Here is a 17937-nt window from a genome sequence, read left to right as displayed (position 1 = left end):
AAATTAAACCTGCTGCAGAGAGGTGTCTCTCTAGAAACATTGAGACAGGGGCCCCTTCAAAATGTTGCCATGGGGCCCACAAAGTTCTGGCTACGCCCCTGGCCACTGCACATAGGGTTGCAGGGTAGGGGGCGCTGTTGGCAGCACATGTCAATTATCCGTTTTAATTACTTTAACTTGTAGCTTACCCCTTTTTTGAAGCCCAGCATCTCCTGACCGTCCCTGTCTCATTCTTTCACCCCTTCCATCCCCAATAGCAGCTTAGCAGCTCTTCCAACACACGCATGAGGTGGCTGCCTAATGTCGTCTTTTTTGGGGGGTGTCGCCAGTAGCCCTAATCCCCAGCTTTCCTTTCTAAATACTAGTAAATAGTAACTGGAACATCCAGGTGAACAACTGTGAGGAGGTATTTTGTATGCACTGTATTTAATACTGGATATACTGGAATATTCGTTGTTAATCCCCAGTTGAGGTGACGATCTTGAAAGAAGTTGTGTGATTTAATATCTCTATTGAGATTTTACCTACATCTACCATATACCGGTATAGGGTTCATTAAGAGACACACCCCTGATGAAGTCTCACAGGAGACGAAATGCGTCTGCTTTTTGTCTGCTGTCCGCTGTGACCCCAAAGGGGAAGAACAATCATTGTACCTTCGAAATTTTAAGAAGAACATTTTAATAAATTATGTTGGACTTTTATTGTGTATTTGTATTATCATACGAAGACCAAGGAGAGGGCTACTAATATTGCGACCCTGATTGGAGCGCCATACCGCTATTGTTTCCATATTTTACCTTGCGATTCCCACCAACAGGCAATCAAAGTGGTATTAGGCTGCTTATTATAATATCTTTGCATTAGCGTGGATAGGGATATTGTGATGGTGATAGATAGAGATATATATATATATATATATATATCTCTAATATTAAAAAATTGATCTTAAAACAAAGCAGAAAATCAAAGGAACAAGCTCACCGTTATATAATTTTGATGTTTGTGTTGGGTCCTCTGCTTATGTTTGGTGTCCTTCAGATAAGATGAAAAAAAATGTCCAGGTCGTTACACCTTGTACGGCACACTGGACAAACATTGTTCATCTGCAGCCTTTGTGTCAGGCAAGGTACATGGAAGGTATGGTGGCAGGGTAATACAGCCATTTCCATTTCAACTTCAATGTCAGACATGCAGATGGTAGAGCACTGTACAGTCTCTCCTTCTGCAACAGTGCGTCTGCTGTAGGTGGGAATACTGGGCAAAATTGGCCTCAGCTTATCCTCCAGCCTCAAGAGTTCTGCCCTTAGTGCAGCTGCCCGATTTTCACTTGCATTAGGCTAATTTCTTCCGCTTTCTGATGTTGGTCCAGCTCTTCCTCTTCCCGATAGTGGTCTAGCTCTTTCTCTTCCCAATGATGGTCCAGGACTTTCTCTTATTGGTGATGGTGACGTTCTTCCTGATGATGGACCAGCTCTTACTCTTCCAGATGATGGTCCACCATTGGATGGTCTGCGGCGTCCTGACCTCAACCATGTCTCACCGATGTTAGGGTCTGTTCCGCCATTTCCAAGCAGCTAACTCCCTTCGGCTCATTGTATCTGGTGACAGCTGGAGAAATGTAAAAAAATAAAGAAAAGAGTAAGAAAAACACAGATGTGATTGTGCGCTGAGTTTCAGTCACTGGTGAATCGGTGGCAGCAAATACCAGTGAGCAAACGTGATCTCTCTTGGGAGGCTCTTTCTCATGCATCAGCAACAGCTTCAACTCAAGAAATGCCGGTGATATTGCTGTGCACTGGGGTTTTATGCCATGGAGAATTCAAATGGGGCATGCGGGTGGCATTGCCGGGCCTCACATCAGCAGCATCTTCCCACTGATATTACACAGTGATACATGTGGGAAATCAGTAGCAAATTACATGTTAGTGATTAGGAGTCATTACACCAAGAATGGGATGATTTGGGGCATCTACTGAAATCATCTCAATTCTGCTGCTGTACCTAGTGAGGTCAACTGTCTTTGCTGTTGCCATCCCTACTCCTCTATTGGCTATTTCTGTGGCCTCTGTCATGACAGCTGCCAACATTATAATATCTGTCTATCTATCTATCTATCTATCTATCTATCTATCTATCTATCTATCTATCTATCTATCTATCTATCTTATTTCTGCAGCAGGGTAATGTTGGTTTCCACAGGGAAACATTGGGTGTAGAGTGGATCTTGATCCAGAGAGGCACCAACAAGCTAAAGCTTTAGGCTGTCCCAGGATGCATTGTGGGGCCTCCTCTATAACCCCGCCTCCAGACACTGTGAGCTCAGTTTTGAGTTTGTGCCTGTAGAAGCAGTCACTAACAGGAGGGCTGCACTGAAATAGCTTTTTCTGACAGACAATTTCTTCAAAACTGGGCTGTCAGCACTGCATGTCATGGTGACAATTCAGCGCTACAGCTCCATCACCTCGCAAGCGGCGCCGCATACTCCTGCGGCCTGTTTCCGGGTACTTGCAGCGGAGTCACTCCGGCTCTAGGCACACGGTCGCAGACGCTCTCCTTGCTCGCGTAGCTGCTAAGGGGAGGAGGTAAGAGGGTCCCCCAGGCGGGACCCGCCACTAAATTGTGTTCCTGACGCAGTCTGGGGAGACAGACTGCGGCGCTGGCGTGGACACTGTAACCGAGCAGGGACCCCACTATATCCACCAGGGCACCAGTACAGGTCGGATATACAGGTTGAGTATCCCATATCCAAATATTCTGAAATACGGAATATTCCGAAATACAGACTTTTTTGGGTGAGAGTGAGATAGTGAAACCTTTGTTTTCTGATGGCTCAATGTACACAAACTTTGTTTAATACACAAAGTTATTAAAAATATTGTATTAAATGACCTTCAGGCTGTGTGTATAAGGTGTATATGAAACATAAATGAATTGTGTGAATGTACACACACTTTGTTTAATGCACAAAGTTATAAAAAATATTGGCTAAAATTACCTCCAGGCTGTGTGTATAAGGTGTATATGAAACATAAATGCCTTCTGTGCTTAGACTTAGGTCCCATCACCATGATATCTCATTATGGTGTGCAATTATTCCAAAATACGGAAAAATCCCATATCCAAAATACCTCTGGTCCCAAGCATTTTGGATAAGGGATACTCAACTTGTACTAATATCCATTTTAATAAGACTCCATAGTACCAGGTTGTGAAGTCCAGCTTAGGGGAACCGGCTCTTGACCTGTAGCCTCTCCCCCAGCCCAGGGCACCATCTACTGCTGGTGTTCCCGCCCTGGAGCTGCCTCACACTCTCTCTCACTCCCTGACTGAGATGCTGGGCGCCATTTTCTAAAATAGATGCGACTGGTCTCCGGGACTGCAGGGCAAGGTCTCCTTTGTGAACCCGCCTGTACATCAGCGCCGTGGTTTTACAAGCACTGTATTCTACATGTCGATATTAAGACAGCGTTCGTTAAGTACAAGTGTACCTGTGCCAGAATATATTGTACGAGTGAGTATTCTGATATATACATCTGGTCTCAGACTGTGCATTGTTATATATAATATACATATACTAGTCCAGTGCAGTTTTATTGTATTACTAAAATAATTTTCTCTGACGTCCTAGTGGATGCTGGGAACTCCGTAAGGACCATGGGGAATAGACAGGCTCCGCAGGAGACTGGGCACTCTAAAGAAAGATTAGGTACTTTCTGGTGTGCACTGGCTCCTCCCTCTATGCCCCTCCTCCAGACCTCAGTTAGAATCTGTGCCCGGCCAGAGCTGGGTGCTCCTAGTGGGCTCTCCTGAGCTTACTAGTAAAGAAAGTATTTATTAGGTTTTTTATTTTCAGTGAGCTTCTGCTGGCAACAGACTCACTGCTACATGGGACTAAGGGGAGAGAAGCAAACCTACCTGCTTGCAGCTAGCTTGTGCTTCTTAGGCTACTGGACACCATTAGCTCCAGAGGGTTCGAACACAGGCACCTGTCCTCGATCGTCCGTTCCCAGAGCCGCGCCGCCGTCCCCCTTGCAGAGCCAGAAGAACAGAAGCTAGAAGACAACGAAATCGGCGGCTGAAGACTCCTGTCTTCATTAAGGTAGCGCACAGCACCGCAGCTGTGCGCCATTGCTCCCAGCACACTTACACACTCCGGTCACTGTAGGGTGCAGGGCGCTTGGGGGGGGGGGGCGCCCTGGGCTGCAATTGAAGTACCTTTGGCATAAAAATACATATATACAGTCTAGCACTGTATATGTGTAAAACCCCCCGCCATTATTTTACACTGAAAGCGGGACAGAAGCCCGCCACTGAGGTGGCGGGGCCTTCTTCCTCAGCACACCAGCGCCATTTTTTCTTCACAGCTCCGCTGGAAGCAGCTCCCCAGGCTCTCCCCTGCAGTATCCAGGTACAAGACGGGTTAAAAAGAGAGGGGGGGGGGCACATAAATTTCGGCGCAAAGAATACAAAAAAAGCAGCTATTGGGTATATCACTTATTAGCAGTGAAAATCCCTGTTATATAGCGCTGTGGTGTGTGCTGGCATACTCTCTCTCTGTCTCCCCAAAGGACTTTGTGGGGTCCTGTCCTCAGTCTGAGCATTCCCTGTGTGTGTGCGGTGTGTCGGTACGGCTGTGTCGACATGTTTGATGAGGAAGGTTACGTGGAGGCGGAGCAAGGGCAGATAAGTTTGGTATTGCCCCCGTCGGGGCCGACACCTGATTGGATGGATATGTGGAAGGTCTTAAATGACAATGTAAACTCCTTACATAAAAGGTTTGATGACGCTGCAGCCTTGGGACAGCCGGGGTCTCAGCCCGCGCCTGCCCAGGCGACTCAAACCGTCAGGGGCTCATAAACGCCCTCTATCTCAGATGGTTGACACAGATGTCGACACGGAGTCCGACTCCAGTATCGACGATGATGAGGCACATTTACAGTCTAAAATGACCAAGGCCATCCGATACATGATTATTGCAATGAAAGATGTATTACACATTTCTGAGAGTAACCCGGTTAATACCAAGAGGGTTTATATGTTTGGGGAGAAAAAGCAGCCAGTGACTTTTCCCCCATCTGATGAATTAAATGAATTGTGTGAAGAAGCGTGGAGTTCCCCTGATAAGAAATTAGTGATTTCTAAGAGGTTACTGATGGCGTACCCTTTCCCGCCAACGGACAGGTTACGTTGGGAATCATCCCCTAGGGTGGACAAGGCGCTGACACGCTTATCTAAAAAGGTGGACCTGCCGTCTCAGGATACGGCCGCCCTAAAGGAGCCTGCGGATAGAAAGCAGGAAGCTATCCTGAAGTCAGTGTATACACACTCTGGTACTCTACTGAGACCTGCTATTGCTTCAGCCTGGATGTGTAGTGCTGTAGCAGCGTGGACAGATACTCTGTTAGACGACATAGATTCCCTCGACAGAGATACTGTTTTGCTAACCCTGGGCCATATCAAAGACATCGTCCTATATATGCGAGATGCTCAGAGGGACATTTGCCTGCTGGGCTCTAGAATTAATGCTATGTCCATTTCTGCCAGGAGGGTCTTATGGACTCTGCAATGGACAGGAGATGCTGATTTTAAAAAACACATGGAGGTTTTGCCTTATAAGGGTGAGGAATTGTTTGGGGACGGTCTGTCGGACCTCGTGTCTACAGCGACAGCTGGAAAGTCCACTTTCTTGCCTCAGGTTTCCTCACAGCCTAAGAAAGCACCGTATTATCAAATGCAGTCCTTTCGTTCCCAAAAAGGCAAGAGGGTCAGGGGTGCATCCTTTCTTGCCAGAGGCAGGGGTAGAGGTAAGAAGCTGCACCATGCAGCCAGTTCCCAGGAACAAAAGTCCTCCCCTGCTTCCATTAAGTCCACCGCATGACGTTGGGGCTCCACAGGTGGAGCCAGGTGTGGTGGGGCCGCGTCTCTGAAACTTCAGCAGCCAGTGGGTTCGCTCACAGGTGGATCTCTGGGCTATACAAATTGTATCTCAGGGATACAAGCTGGAGTTCGAAGCGACTCCCCCCCGCCGTTACCTCAAATCAGCCTTGCCAGCTTCCCCCATGGAAAGGGAGATAGTGCTGGCGGCAATTCACAAGCTGTACCTCCAGCAAGTGATTGTCAGGGTCCCCCTCCTTCAACAGGGAAGGGGTTACTATTCCACAATGTTTGTGGTACCGAAACCGGACGGTTCGGTGAGACCCATTCTGAATTTAAAGTCCTTGAACACTTATATAAAGAAATTCAAGTTCAAAATGGAATCGCTCAGAGCGGTTATTGCAAGCCTGGAAGAGGGGGATTTTATGGTGTCGCTGGACATCAAAGATGCTTACTTGCATGTCCCCATTTACCCACCTCACCAGGAGTACCTCAGATTTGTGGTACAGGACTGTCATTACCAGTTCCAGACGTTGCCGTTTGGCCTGTCCATGGCACCGAGAATATTTACCAAGGTAATGGCCGAAATGATGATACTCCTTCGGCAGAAGGGAGTTATAATTATCTTGTACTTGGACGATCTCCTCATAAAGGCGAGGTCCAGGGAGCAGTTGTTGATCAGCGTAGCACTCTCTCAGGAAGTGTTGCAACAGCACGGCTGGATTCTGAATGTTCCAAAGTCGCAGCTGATTCCTACGACGCGTCTGCTTTTCCTGGGCATGATTCTGGACACAGAACAGAAGAAGGTGTTTCTCCCGGTGTAGAAGGCCCAGGAATTAGCATCTCTGGTCAGGGACCTCCTGAAACCAAAACAGGTATCGGTGCATCACTGCACGCGAGTCCTGGGAAAGATGGTGGCTTCCTACGAAGCCATTCCCTTCGGCAGGTTCCATGCGAGGATCTTTCAATGGGATCTGTTGGACAAGTGGTCCGGATCGCATCTTCAGATGCATCGGCTGATCACCCTGTCCCCAAGGGCCAGGGTGTCTCTTCTGTGGTGGCTGCGGAGTGCTCACCTTCTCGAGGGCCGCAGGTTCGGCATACAGGACTGGGTCCTGCTGACCACGGATGCAAGCCTCCGAGGATGGGGGGCAGTCACTCAGGCAAGAAACTTCCAAGGGCTGTGGTCAAGTCTGGAGACTTCTCTACACATAAATATACTGGAATTAAGGGCCATTTACAACGCCCTGAGTCAAGCAGAGGCCCTGCTTCGAAACCGGCCAGTGCTGATTCAGTCAGACAACATCACGGCGGTCGCCCATGTAAACCGCCAGGGCGGCACAAGAAGCAGGATGGCAATGGCGGAAGCCACAAGGATTCTTCGATGGGCGGAGAATCACGTGCAAGCACTGTCAGCAGTGTTCATTCCGGGAGTGGACAACTGGGAAGCAGACTTCCTCAGCAGACACGACCTCCACCCGGGAGAGTGGGGACTTCATCCAGAAGTCTTCCAACTGATTGCAAACCGATGGGAACTGCCACAGGTGGACATGATGGCGTCCCGCCTCAACAAAAAGCTAAAAAGATATTGCGCCAGGTCAAGGGACCCTCAGGCGATAGCTGTGGACGCCCTATTGACACCGTGGGTGTACCAGTCGGTATATGTGTTTCCTCCTCTTACTCTCATACCAAAAGTACTGAGAATAGTAAGAAAGAGAGGAATAAGAACAATACTCATTGTTCCGGACTGGCCAAGAAGGACTTGGTACTCGGAACTGCAAGAAATGCGCACAGAGGACCCATGGCCTCTGCCTCTCAGACAGGACCTGCTGCAGCAAGGGCCCTGTCTGTTCCAAGACTTACCGCGGCTGCGTTTGACGGCATGGCGGTTGAACGCCGGATCCTAGCGGAAAAAGGCATTCCGGATGAAGTTATTCCTACGCTGATAAAGGCTAGGAAAGACGTGACAGCAAAGCATTATCACCGTATATGGCGAAAATATGTTGCTTGGTGTGAGGCCAGGAAGGCACCTACAGAGGAATTCCAACTGGGTCGTTTCCTGCACTTCCTACAGTCAGGGGTGACTATGGGCCTAAAATTGGGGTCCATAAAGGTCCAGATTTCGGCCCTATCCATTTTCTTTCAAAAAGAACTGGCTTCACTGCCTGAGGTTCAGACATTTGTTAAGGGAGTGCTGCATATTCATCCCCCTTTTGTGCCACCAGTGGCACCCTGGGATCTTAACGTTGTGTTGGATTTCCTGAAATCCCACTGGTTTGAGCCACTTAAGACCGTGGAACTGAAGTATCTCACGTGGAAAGTGGTCATGCTGTTGGCCTTAGCATCGGCTAGGTGTGTGTCGGAATTGGCGGCTTTGTCATGTAAAAGCCCATATCTGATCTTCCATATGGACAGGGCAGAATTGAGGACTCGTCCCCAATTTCTCCCAAAGGTGGTGTCCTCGTTTCATTTGAACCAACCTATTGTGGTGCCTGCGGCTACTCGGGACTTGGAGGATTCCAAGTTGCTGAACGTAGTCAGTGCTTTGAAAATATGTTTCCAGAACGGCTGGAGTCAGGAAGACTGACTCGCTGTTTATCTTGCATGCCCCCAACAAGCTGGGTGCTCCTGCTTCAAAGCAAACTTTTGCTCGCTGGATCTGTAGCACGATTCAGCAGGCTCATTCTGCGGCTGGATTGCCGCATCCAAAATCAGTAAAAGCCCATTCCACAAGGAAGGTGGGCTCTTCTTGGGCGGCTGCCCGAGGGGTCTCGGCTTTACAGCTTTGCCGAGCGGCTACTTGGTCGGGTTCAAACACATTTGCAAAGTTCTACAAGTTTGATACCCTGGCTGAGGAGGACCTTGTGTTTGCTCATTCGGTGCTGCAGAGTCATCCGCACTCTCCCGCCCGTTTGGGAGCTTTGGTATAATCCCCATGGTCCTTACGGAGTTCCCAGCATCCACTAGGACGTCAGAGAAAATAAGAATTTACTCACCGGTAATTCTATTTCTCGTAGTCCGTAGTGGATGCTGGGCGCCCGTCCCAAGTGCGGACTTTCTGCAATACGTGTATATAGTAATTGCTTAACTAAGGGTTATTGTTATGAGCCATCCGTTGAGTGAGGCTCAGTTGTTGTTCATACTGTTAACTGGGTAAGGTATCACAAGTTGTACGGTGTGATTGGTGTGGCTGGTATGAGTCTTACCCTGGATTCCAAAATCCTTTCCTTGTAATGTCAGCTCTTCCGGGCACAGTTTCCCTAACTGAGGTCTGGAGGAGGGGCATAGAGTGAGGAGCCAGTGCACACCAGATAGTACCTAATCTTTCTTTAGAGTGCCCAGTCTCCTGCGGAGCCCGTCTATTCCCCATGGTCCTTACGGAGTTCCCAGCATCCACTACGGACTACGAGAAATAGAATTACCGGTGAGTAAATTCTTATTATCTGCATTGTCACTGTGTGCCTGTATCTGCTGTGTATCCCAGATATATCTATCCCTGTATTCTGTACCCTAGGGGACTAGGTACGTCAGGGTCCATATATAGTGCTTCTCAGTATTTACCGATTAAAGTGTACTCTACTGTGTACTCAGTCACCTAATACCGGATTTGTTCGCTGGTGTTGTGTACTGCGGGCTCAGTCGCATAATAACGGACTTATTCGCTGGTGTTTGTGTTCTGTGTACGCAGTCGCATACTAGGGAATTTATTCGCAGGTATTGCACTCTGGCTGTATCGTACTAATATGCTCTGCGGTTGCATTCACTAATGTCTGACACAAAGGGCGGGAAATCCGAGGACGCTCGTGCATCCTGCAGCGTATGCGCCAAGGATTTGCCTGAGGGGGAAGTTTTGTATGACGGTCTGTGTACTATGTGCCATACATCTCCCAGTCGGTCTGCGGCTCCTGTAACCAGTCAGGAGCCACCTTGGGTGGCATTTTCAACTATGCTCAATACGCTTGTGACATGCCTTACGCCCCCTATGGTACCTCCTGTGCAATTTCAGCCACATATTGTCCCTATGGTAAATCCACCCTGGGCGGTTAATTTGTCTGCCCAATTGCAGCAATGCAGTCACTCCTTGGATAGACCTAAAACTGCCCAAAGTCACTCTCGCGTCACGGGGTCATCTAAGCGGGCTACTTCCTCATCACAGTCCAATAATCTCTCAGAAGATTCTTCTGATGAGGATGGGGAGTATACTGTCCCGTCAGAGACTGACACAGCTGCTTCTGACGAGGAATCCATTACTCAGGTTGATGTCCCTAACTTAGTGGTTGCATTAGCAGATCCTACAAATCACTGATGATGACGAGGATTCCACTACGGTGTCTAAGAATCCTGATAGATTTGAACGTCAGAAGGTAACTAAAACATTATTGTTTCTGACCATCTAGTGGACATACGACAAGAACCCTGGTCTTTTCCAGGAATTAAATTCTCCCTGTCTAAAAGGATGGTAGCTCGCTATCCTCTCCCTACAGAGTTGTGTAACAAGTGGGAAAATTCACCACTGGTGAACTCCTATGTCACCCGTCTAGTGGTGTCATCTACTCTGCCTGTCACCACTGTCACCTCACTGAAGGAACCGACAGATAAGCGTGTGGAAAGATGCCTGAAGTCTATTTACTCCCTTACAGGTGCTGTACATAGACCCGCTATAGCAGCCTCTTGGGCTACAAAAAGGAATTGAAGCATGGGTTCTGGCATTAGAGGAAGAGCTGCCTCAGGATATCGGACATTGCCGGACAGTACCTGTCTCACATGACCACTGCTGCCTATTACATTCAGGAGGCGTACTATGAGGCAGGTGTGTTGGCGGCCAAGGCATCGACTACGTCCATCCTGGCTCGTGGTATTCTGTGGTTGAGGTCATGGAAGGTGGACCTTGACTCCAAAAAGACCTTGGAGGTACTCCCTTTTAAGGGAGACATCCTGTTTGGGGAAGACCTCAATAAAATTGTGGCTGACTTGGCGGCTGCGAAGACTGCCTTTCTCCCTAACACTAGACCTTCTGCACAAAAGGTACCATTTTTCGCTCCTTTCGGCCTCAAGGGAAAGCAAAACGTCAGGCATACCTGAGACAATCTCGTGCTTCCAAAACCACAAAGCCCAAGGCTAAACAATCCTGGGCATCCCGTCAGCCTGCTTCTAAACACGACAAGCCTGCTGCATGAAGGGACAAGCCTCCCCCTGGGGGATCCCAGGGTGGGAGGCCAACTTCTGCGATTCACCCAGGTCTGGTTAAAGACCACTTGAGATGCATGGGTGCAAGAAGTTGTCTCTCACGGGTACGTAGTCTCTTTCAAGAGGCATCCCCCTCACCAGTTCTGCACAACGGTTATACCTTCAGATCCGTTACAGGTGCAAGCTCTACAAATGGTTGTGAGTTCCCTCCTGGATACAGGAGTAGTGGTGCCAGTACCTCTTTTCCAAAGAGGCAGAGGATACCACTCGACCCTGTTTCTAGTACCGAAACCAATGGGTCTTTCCTGCCTATACTCAACCTCAAATCACAGAACATTTTTGTGAGAGTATCCACGTTCCGTATGGAAACACTGCACTCAATTGTACTGGCCATGGAACCCGGAGATTATATGGTATCCCTGGATATACAAGATGCTTACCTGCATATACCTATTGCCATATCACATCAGCAATATTTGCGGTTTGCTATTGGCAACCTTCACTATCAGTTCCAGGCTCTGCCGTTTGGACTGGCTACGGCCCCTCGGATCTTCACCAAGGTTATGGCCGTGATGACGGCTCATCTCCGTCGCCAAAGGGAGTAAGGATCCTGCTCTATCTGGATGACTTGCTGATCTTGGCAAACTCTCACAATGTCCTACTCAGTCATCTGCAACTGACTGTAAACTTCAGATGGCTCATCAACTGGATGAAGTCCTCGCTGGTCCCTGCTCGGAGCATGGTGCACCTGGGGGCACTGCTGGACACACACAGTCAACGGCTGTTTCTGTCTCCAAAGAAGGTCTTGAAGCTTCAGTACAGGATACGGTACTTCCTCTCTCGCCCAAGAGTGTCGATACACTCGGCGATGCAAGTACTAGGCCTTATGGTGTCGGCTTTCGACATGGTAGAGTACGCGCAATTTCATTCCCGCCCTCTGCAGAGGTTAATCCTTTCCAAGTGGGACGGCCTACCTCATCAGATCAGGTCTCACATGACTTCCTTGACTCCGGAGGTTCGTCTATCGCTGACCTGGTGGCTACAGGACCAGCAGTTCAACAGTGGCCGTCCCTTCTGGATCCCCAACTGGGTCTTACTGACTACGAATGCCAGTCTGAAGGGCTGGGGTGCGGTGTTGGAGAAAAACTCTTTCCAGGGTCGGTGGACCAGGAGGAATCACTCCTCCCCGATAAACATTCTGGAATTATGGGCAGTGTTCAATGCTTTGTCTCTCGCCCTGCCTCTGTTAAAGAACAGGCCTGTTCAAGTACAGTCAGACAGCGCCAACACGGTGGCATACATAAACCATCAAGGAGGCACTCGAAGCCGAATGGCAATGATAGAAGTGTCAAAAATCCTTTGTTGGGCGTAACGCAATCTGCCAGCATTATCGGCAGTGTTCATTCTGGGAGTCCTCAACTGGGAAGCGGATTTCCTCAGTCGATAGGACGTGCATGCTGGAGAGGGGAGTCTTCATCCTAGTGGACAAATGGGGCCTACCAGAAGTAGACCTGATGGCATCTCGACACAATCACAAAGTTCCGGTCTTCGGATCAAGAACCAGGGATCCTCAAGCAGCATTCGTGGATGCACTGGCAATTCCATGGAACTTTCGTCTGCCCTATGTGTTCCCTCCAGTGTCACTTCTGCCCAGGGTACTACGGAAGTTCAAACAAGAAGGAGGAATACTACTTCTAGCCGCTCCAGCGTGGCCCAGACGACATTGGTTCTCAGACCTGCATGGTCGATCGATAGAGCGTCCTCTTCTACTTCCTCAACGCCCCAACCTCCTCGTTCAGGGCCCCTGTGTCTACCCGAACCTGGCCAGACTGGTTTTGACGGCATGGCTCCTGAAGCATCACTCCTAAGGGCCAATGGATTCTCATAGGCGGTTATCCAAACTATGCTAAAGGCCCGCAAACCGGCATTTGCACGGGTATATTACAGGGTCTGGAATTCTTATTTCACCTGGTGTGCTGCTAAGAATTACGATGCATACAAATTCAGAGCTTCCAGACTTCTGGCTTTTCTGCAACAAGGCCTGGACTTCGGCTTTTGTCTGGCCTCTCTTAAGGTTCATATATCTGCCTTGGTGTGGTTTCAGAGAAATATTGCGTCTATTCCTGACGTTCATACTTTCACTCAGGATGTTTTACGGATTCAGTCTCCCTATGTCCTGTGGCTCCATGGGATCTGTCTGTTGTCCTGAATGCCCTGCAATAGTCTCCATTTGAACCTCTTGAGTCAGTGGACCTAAAATGGCTCACGGTCAAGGTCCTGTTCCTACTGGCTTTTGCCTCTGCTAGGAGGGTGTCAGACCTAGGCACTTTGTCCTGTCGTCCATCCTTCCTGATATTTCACTGTGACCGGGCTGTTCTTAGAACTCGCCCTGGTTTTTTACCTAAGGTGGTGTCATCTTTTCACCTAAAACAAGAGATTGTGGTTCTGACCTTCATCTCTTTTGGTTTGTCCTCCAAAGTGCGGTCTTTGGATGTGATACGGGCTCTCCGTATATGCGTGGAGAGGACTACCTCTATCTGGAGGTCAGATTCCCTTTTTGTACGGTTTGGTTTTCACAAACGTGTCTGGCCTGTGAATAAGCAATCCTTGGCCAGATGGATTAGAATGGTGAATGCACAAGCTTAAGCATAGGCTGGACTCCCAGTTCCTGCTGCTGTTATTGCCCATTCTACTCTGTTGGATCTTCTCGAGCGGCCCACCTTAGCGCGTCCGTGCAAGGCGGTTACGTGGTCCTCAGTGAACACGTTCATTGGGTTCTATGCCTTTGATACTTCCGCCTCCCAGGATGCTTCCTTTGGGCGCCGGGTTCTCATACCCGCTAAGGTGCATCCCCTCCCTTGAGGAACTGCTTTAGATTAGGACATCACCCGATGTTTCCCTGTGGAAACCAATGTACCCTGGTCCAGAAAAAGAGATTTATGGTAGACTTACCATTGTTAAATCTCTTTCTGCGAAGTACATTGGGTTCCACAGGGCGCCTACCCTGACGCACCTAGCTTCTATGGGTTTGTATGGCATTAGCCGCTGGTCCCTTCTCATGTTGTGAGAATGTGGTTATATGTGGCTACTTACATCTGCCTTCTTTTTTGCCTGCTCCTACATTGGACTGGTTAACAAAACTGAGCTCACAGTGAGTGCTTGGAAGCGGGGTTATAGAGGAGGCCCCACAATGCCTCCTGGGACAGCCTAAAGCTTTAGCCTGTTGGTGCCTCTCTTGATCAAGATCCACTCTACACCTGATGTTTCCCTGTGGAACCCAATGTACTTCGCAGAGAGATTTAAAAATGGTCAGTCTACCATAAATCTCCTTTTATTACCATGTGCAGAGTTAATCCAATATGTATGTTAGTAGATTAATCTTTCTCCAATCCCCAATGTAACAACAGTATTTGCACAAGAATATAAAAAAGGGGATGCATGGTAGTGAAGTACAATTACATTAAATTTAATGAACAACAGAAATGAACATACAGATGGAGCCACGCTACTGCTGGCTCCTACACAGTGACAGGAGCCGAGTGCTGCACATAATATAACAGTGCAGCACTCTGCTCCTGTCACTGTGCAGGAGCCGGCATTTTTGTGTCACCCCCCGCATCCCCCTTGTGATGTCACTGCCTGTGATACATTTCCGGTCTGCCAAATCACTGTGGGAACACCCACCATGAATCAGCTGGCTGATGAATAAGAAATACCTTCACCTGAGATCAGCAGCCAAATGGAAAAAAGACACATAAATTACTCAATATTTCAGCAAGCAACTAACACACAATAATATAGAGCATAAAAAAATTACAAGATTACAAAGTTACATATCTAAAGTAAACTGTTTTGTATTCCTGAAAATAACAAACCGATTTAAAAAAAAATTGGGTGGGGTGTGTTCAAACTGAAATCTAAATTGCAGTGTAAAAATAAAACAGCCAGTATTTACCCTGCACAGAAACAATATAACCCACCCAAACCTAACTCTCTCTGCAGTGCACATGGGCCCTCATTCCGAGTTGTTTGCTCGCTAGCTGCTTTTAGCAGCATTGCACACGCTAGGCCACCGCCCTCTGGGAGTGTATCTTAGCTTTGCAGAATAGCGAACGAAAGATTAGCAGAACTGCTAATAATTAATTCTTTGCAGTTTCTCAGTAGCTCCAGACCTACTCACAGATTGCGATCAGCTCAGTCTGTTTAGTTCCTGGTTTGACGTCACAAACACGCCCTGCGTTAGGCCAGCCACTTCCCCGTTTCTCCAGACACTCCCACGTTTTTCCCTGACATGCCTGTGTTTTTTTTAGCACACTCCCAGAAAACGCTCAGTTACCACCCAGAAACGCCCCTTTCCTGTCAATCATTCACCGATCAGCAGTGCGACTGAAAAGCGCCGCAGAATCCACATCAAAACTGCTGAGTTTTTAGTTAAATAACTAAGCGCATGCGCATTTTGCAACAAATAACAGCATAGCGAAAATCGGCAACGAGCGAACAACTCTGAATGACCCCCATGGTTCTGCCCATTAGAGAACAATTTTGCTCATGGACCTCTGTGGGTGGTAAACACTTTGACAAGGTAGCAGATTTTTTTTTTTTCTTAATTTGTCATCCTGTCCTTTTCAAATGTCTGTAAAAGAAAAACAACAGTTATTAATTTGACATTTGTTATGTAATCCTAAAAAGTTCAATTTTATGTGAAAATAACTGTTTAGCACATTTCATTGTACCTTATGCCATAAACTTTTCAATCAACCGTTGTTTACCAGTCTTAGGTGAAATACCGAAAGCTAACAAATCTGCCAACATTTAAGGATCTGATCAGGACTGAAGATAAAGTTATAGTCATAGAGGCAGATTATTTTTCCGCCTGTGCCAGCAGATTTCCTGTCCAGTTTTCTCCTACAAATAGGTTTCATTTTGAAGCATCATATGCAATAAAAGTTAATAACATGACCTTAAAAGCTATTACATGAGAGAGAATGTATAAAGATATATTAATCTGTGAGAATATACAAAATAAATAATTTAACAGCTAATATAAAGAAAGCTTGAAGTTGTGAATATAATTATGTAGAAAAATATACCCATGATATCCATTTTTTTAAAAATTGGTCGCTGGGTTTTCAACACATGGGAATAAAAAAAAACATAATCACCTATCTGGTGGTCTCCCCTCTATCTAGTTACTGGGGAGTTGGGCTGCTGGTAGGCTCCAGGGTGCTGGGAGACGCAAGGGCTGCTGGGAGATGTAGTTCTTCCAGCAGCCGGCTCCTTTTGGAATTATACTGCAGTTGTGGGGGGCACACACACTAGGGAACACTCGCACACATATACACACTCATACACACTTGCACGCACCTGTAACTCACACACTTGCAAACACTCATACAGACTACATGCTCACCGCTGCTTCAGTGGAGCTGCTCCTGATGTTGGATGCAGAAGACCCTTAATTAGTCCTTGGGGTAAGGGGGTGACGCCAGTGTTCCAGAGCAAGTCCTGGTGATTTTTCCTAAAAATCAAGATTTTAGGAAAAATCAGACTTGCTCTAGAGGTGCGAGAGAAAAAAAAAAGCAGTGTCCCATTTTATGTGTTCTAATTGAATAACAAAACCCTGTAGCTGCGGGAAAAACACTGCAATTGAATCCCCCTCCCCACCCCCCCCTCAAACTTTTCATAATGTAATCTGGAATATGTACAGTACTGGGCACAACTCTATTGAGACAAAGCTTTGAAATAGTACAGGGAAGGGAAATTATATTTTATGGAGTACGGATCTTCGTTTTTAGGAAATCTAAGAATTAAGTTATTGTTGATGTGTGATTAGTAAAGAAATGAAGTTGACATACATTTACTGCTGGTATATTTGTATTTATTAAAATGTTATACCTTCTCTAATTAGCCTTTTATACTTCGTAATGTACATCATGTCATCCTTATAACTGATCTAGTATACAATGCACAACTACAGCCACATATATACATATATTTAGAGTACACCCCCCCCCACCCCCAAACTAAATATATGATTTGTTTGCAGGATGACATCATGATGCCACAGCGAATCAGACTACAGTATGAGGCTGCACATCATCGACCACGGAGTGTGAGTACTCCATGGCCCTTTTATACTGCGCTGTTTTTGACTCTCATGAGTATGTGTATATTCATGTATATGTATTTCAGCGGTGAAGTTGTTGATGAAGTAAATCAACCTGTGAAAGTCATTCTGTGATCAGTTGTATGCCCCTGTAGAACTTCTGTTTCTGGGTGGGATTTGGTGACAACATTCTTTTTATTATTGGACTGTTATCACAACAGCCAGCATAGCTCATATTTATGTTACTGAGATTCAAGAAAGAGTAAAGGTGGGCCATTTTTTTTTTTTTTTTAGAGTGAATGAGATTTATGGTGAGTGTGATTAGCAGACCTTACATTTAAGTAACCTTTGTTTCATTAAAATGTAATCTAAAATATTTGGACATAGCTAATGCTTTGTGAAATATGACCTATAGAGTAGCGGGAGGCACACATTGCCTACCAATACTATCTTAAGCAAAGGGAAAACAACGAGTGGAACTGCAAGTCCCAGCATGTATTTCTAGTTGAATGTTAGTTGCAGATTTCACTATATGGTACTCTTTCACAATTTTTTTTAGTCAGAAATACAGAAATATACCTGTTTCTATGCTAGTGTGTAGTGGCCTTTTTAAGTTGATAACTGGCCTTTGGTGCAGCACAGTATAAAGTGATTGGCAACCTGCAGACTCTGCCTCTGTGATCTGACATTCAGCATTCCATTCCACCAGGACCAGCAAGGTGAAGTGTGGAAACTGCCTCTCTATTGGCTGGCACCAAACACATAAA

At 47.0% G+C, this 17937-nt stretch overlaps 1 protein-coding gene across 6 annotated transcripts in view; it reads left to right on the top strand.

Annotated features, from left to right (window-relative positions):
- The window catches only part of B3GNTL1 (UDP-GlcNAc:betaGal beta-1,3-N-acetylglucosaminyltransferase like 1), a 995378-nt gene that overhangs the window by 240471 nt on the left and 736970 nt on the right, over window positions 1-17937 (top strand). For all 6 annotated transcript variants that reach the window (XM_063961006.1, XM_063961011.1, XM_063961009.1 and 3 more), the window contains one exon: window positions 17111-17176. In XM_063961006.1, coding sequence (XP_063817076.1) covers window positions 17111-17176 — 66 coding nt within the window. The remainder of the gene's footprint in view (window positions 1-17110; window positions 17177-17937) is intronic.

The sequence above is a fragment of the Pseudophryne corroboree genome, chromosome 3, assembly GCF_028390025.1.
Source record: "Pseudophryne corroboree isolate aPseCor3 chromosome 3, aPseCor3.hap2, whole genome shotgun sequence".
Lineage (NCBI taxonomy): Eukaryota > Metazoa > Chordata > Amphibia > Anura > Myobatrachidae > Pseudophryne > Pseudophryne corroboree.
The sequence above is the reverse complement of the archived record's forward strand: the minus strand, read 5'-3'. Positions and strand labels throughout refer to the sequence as shown.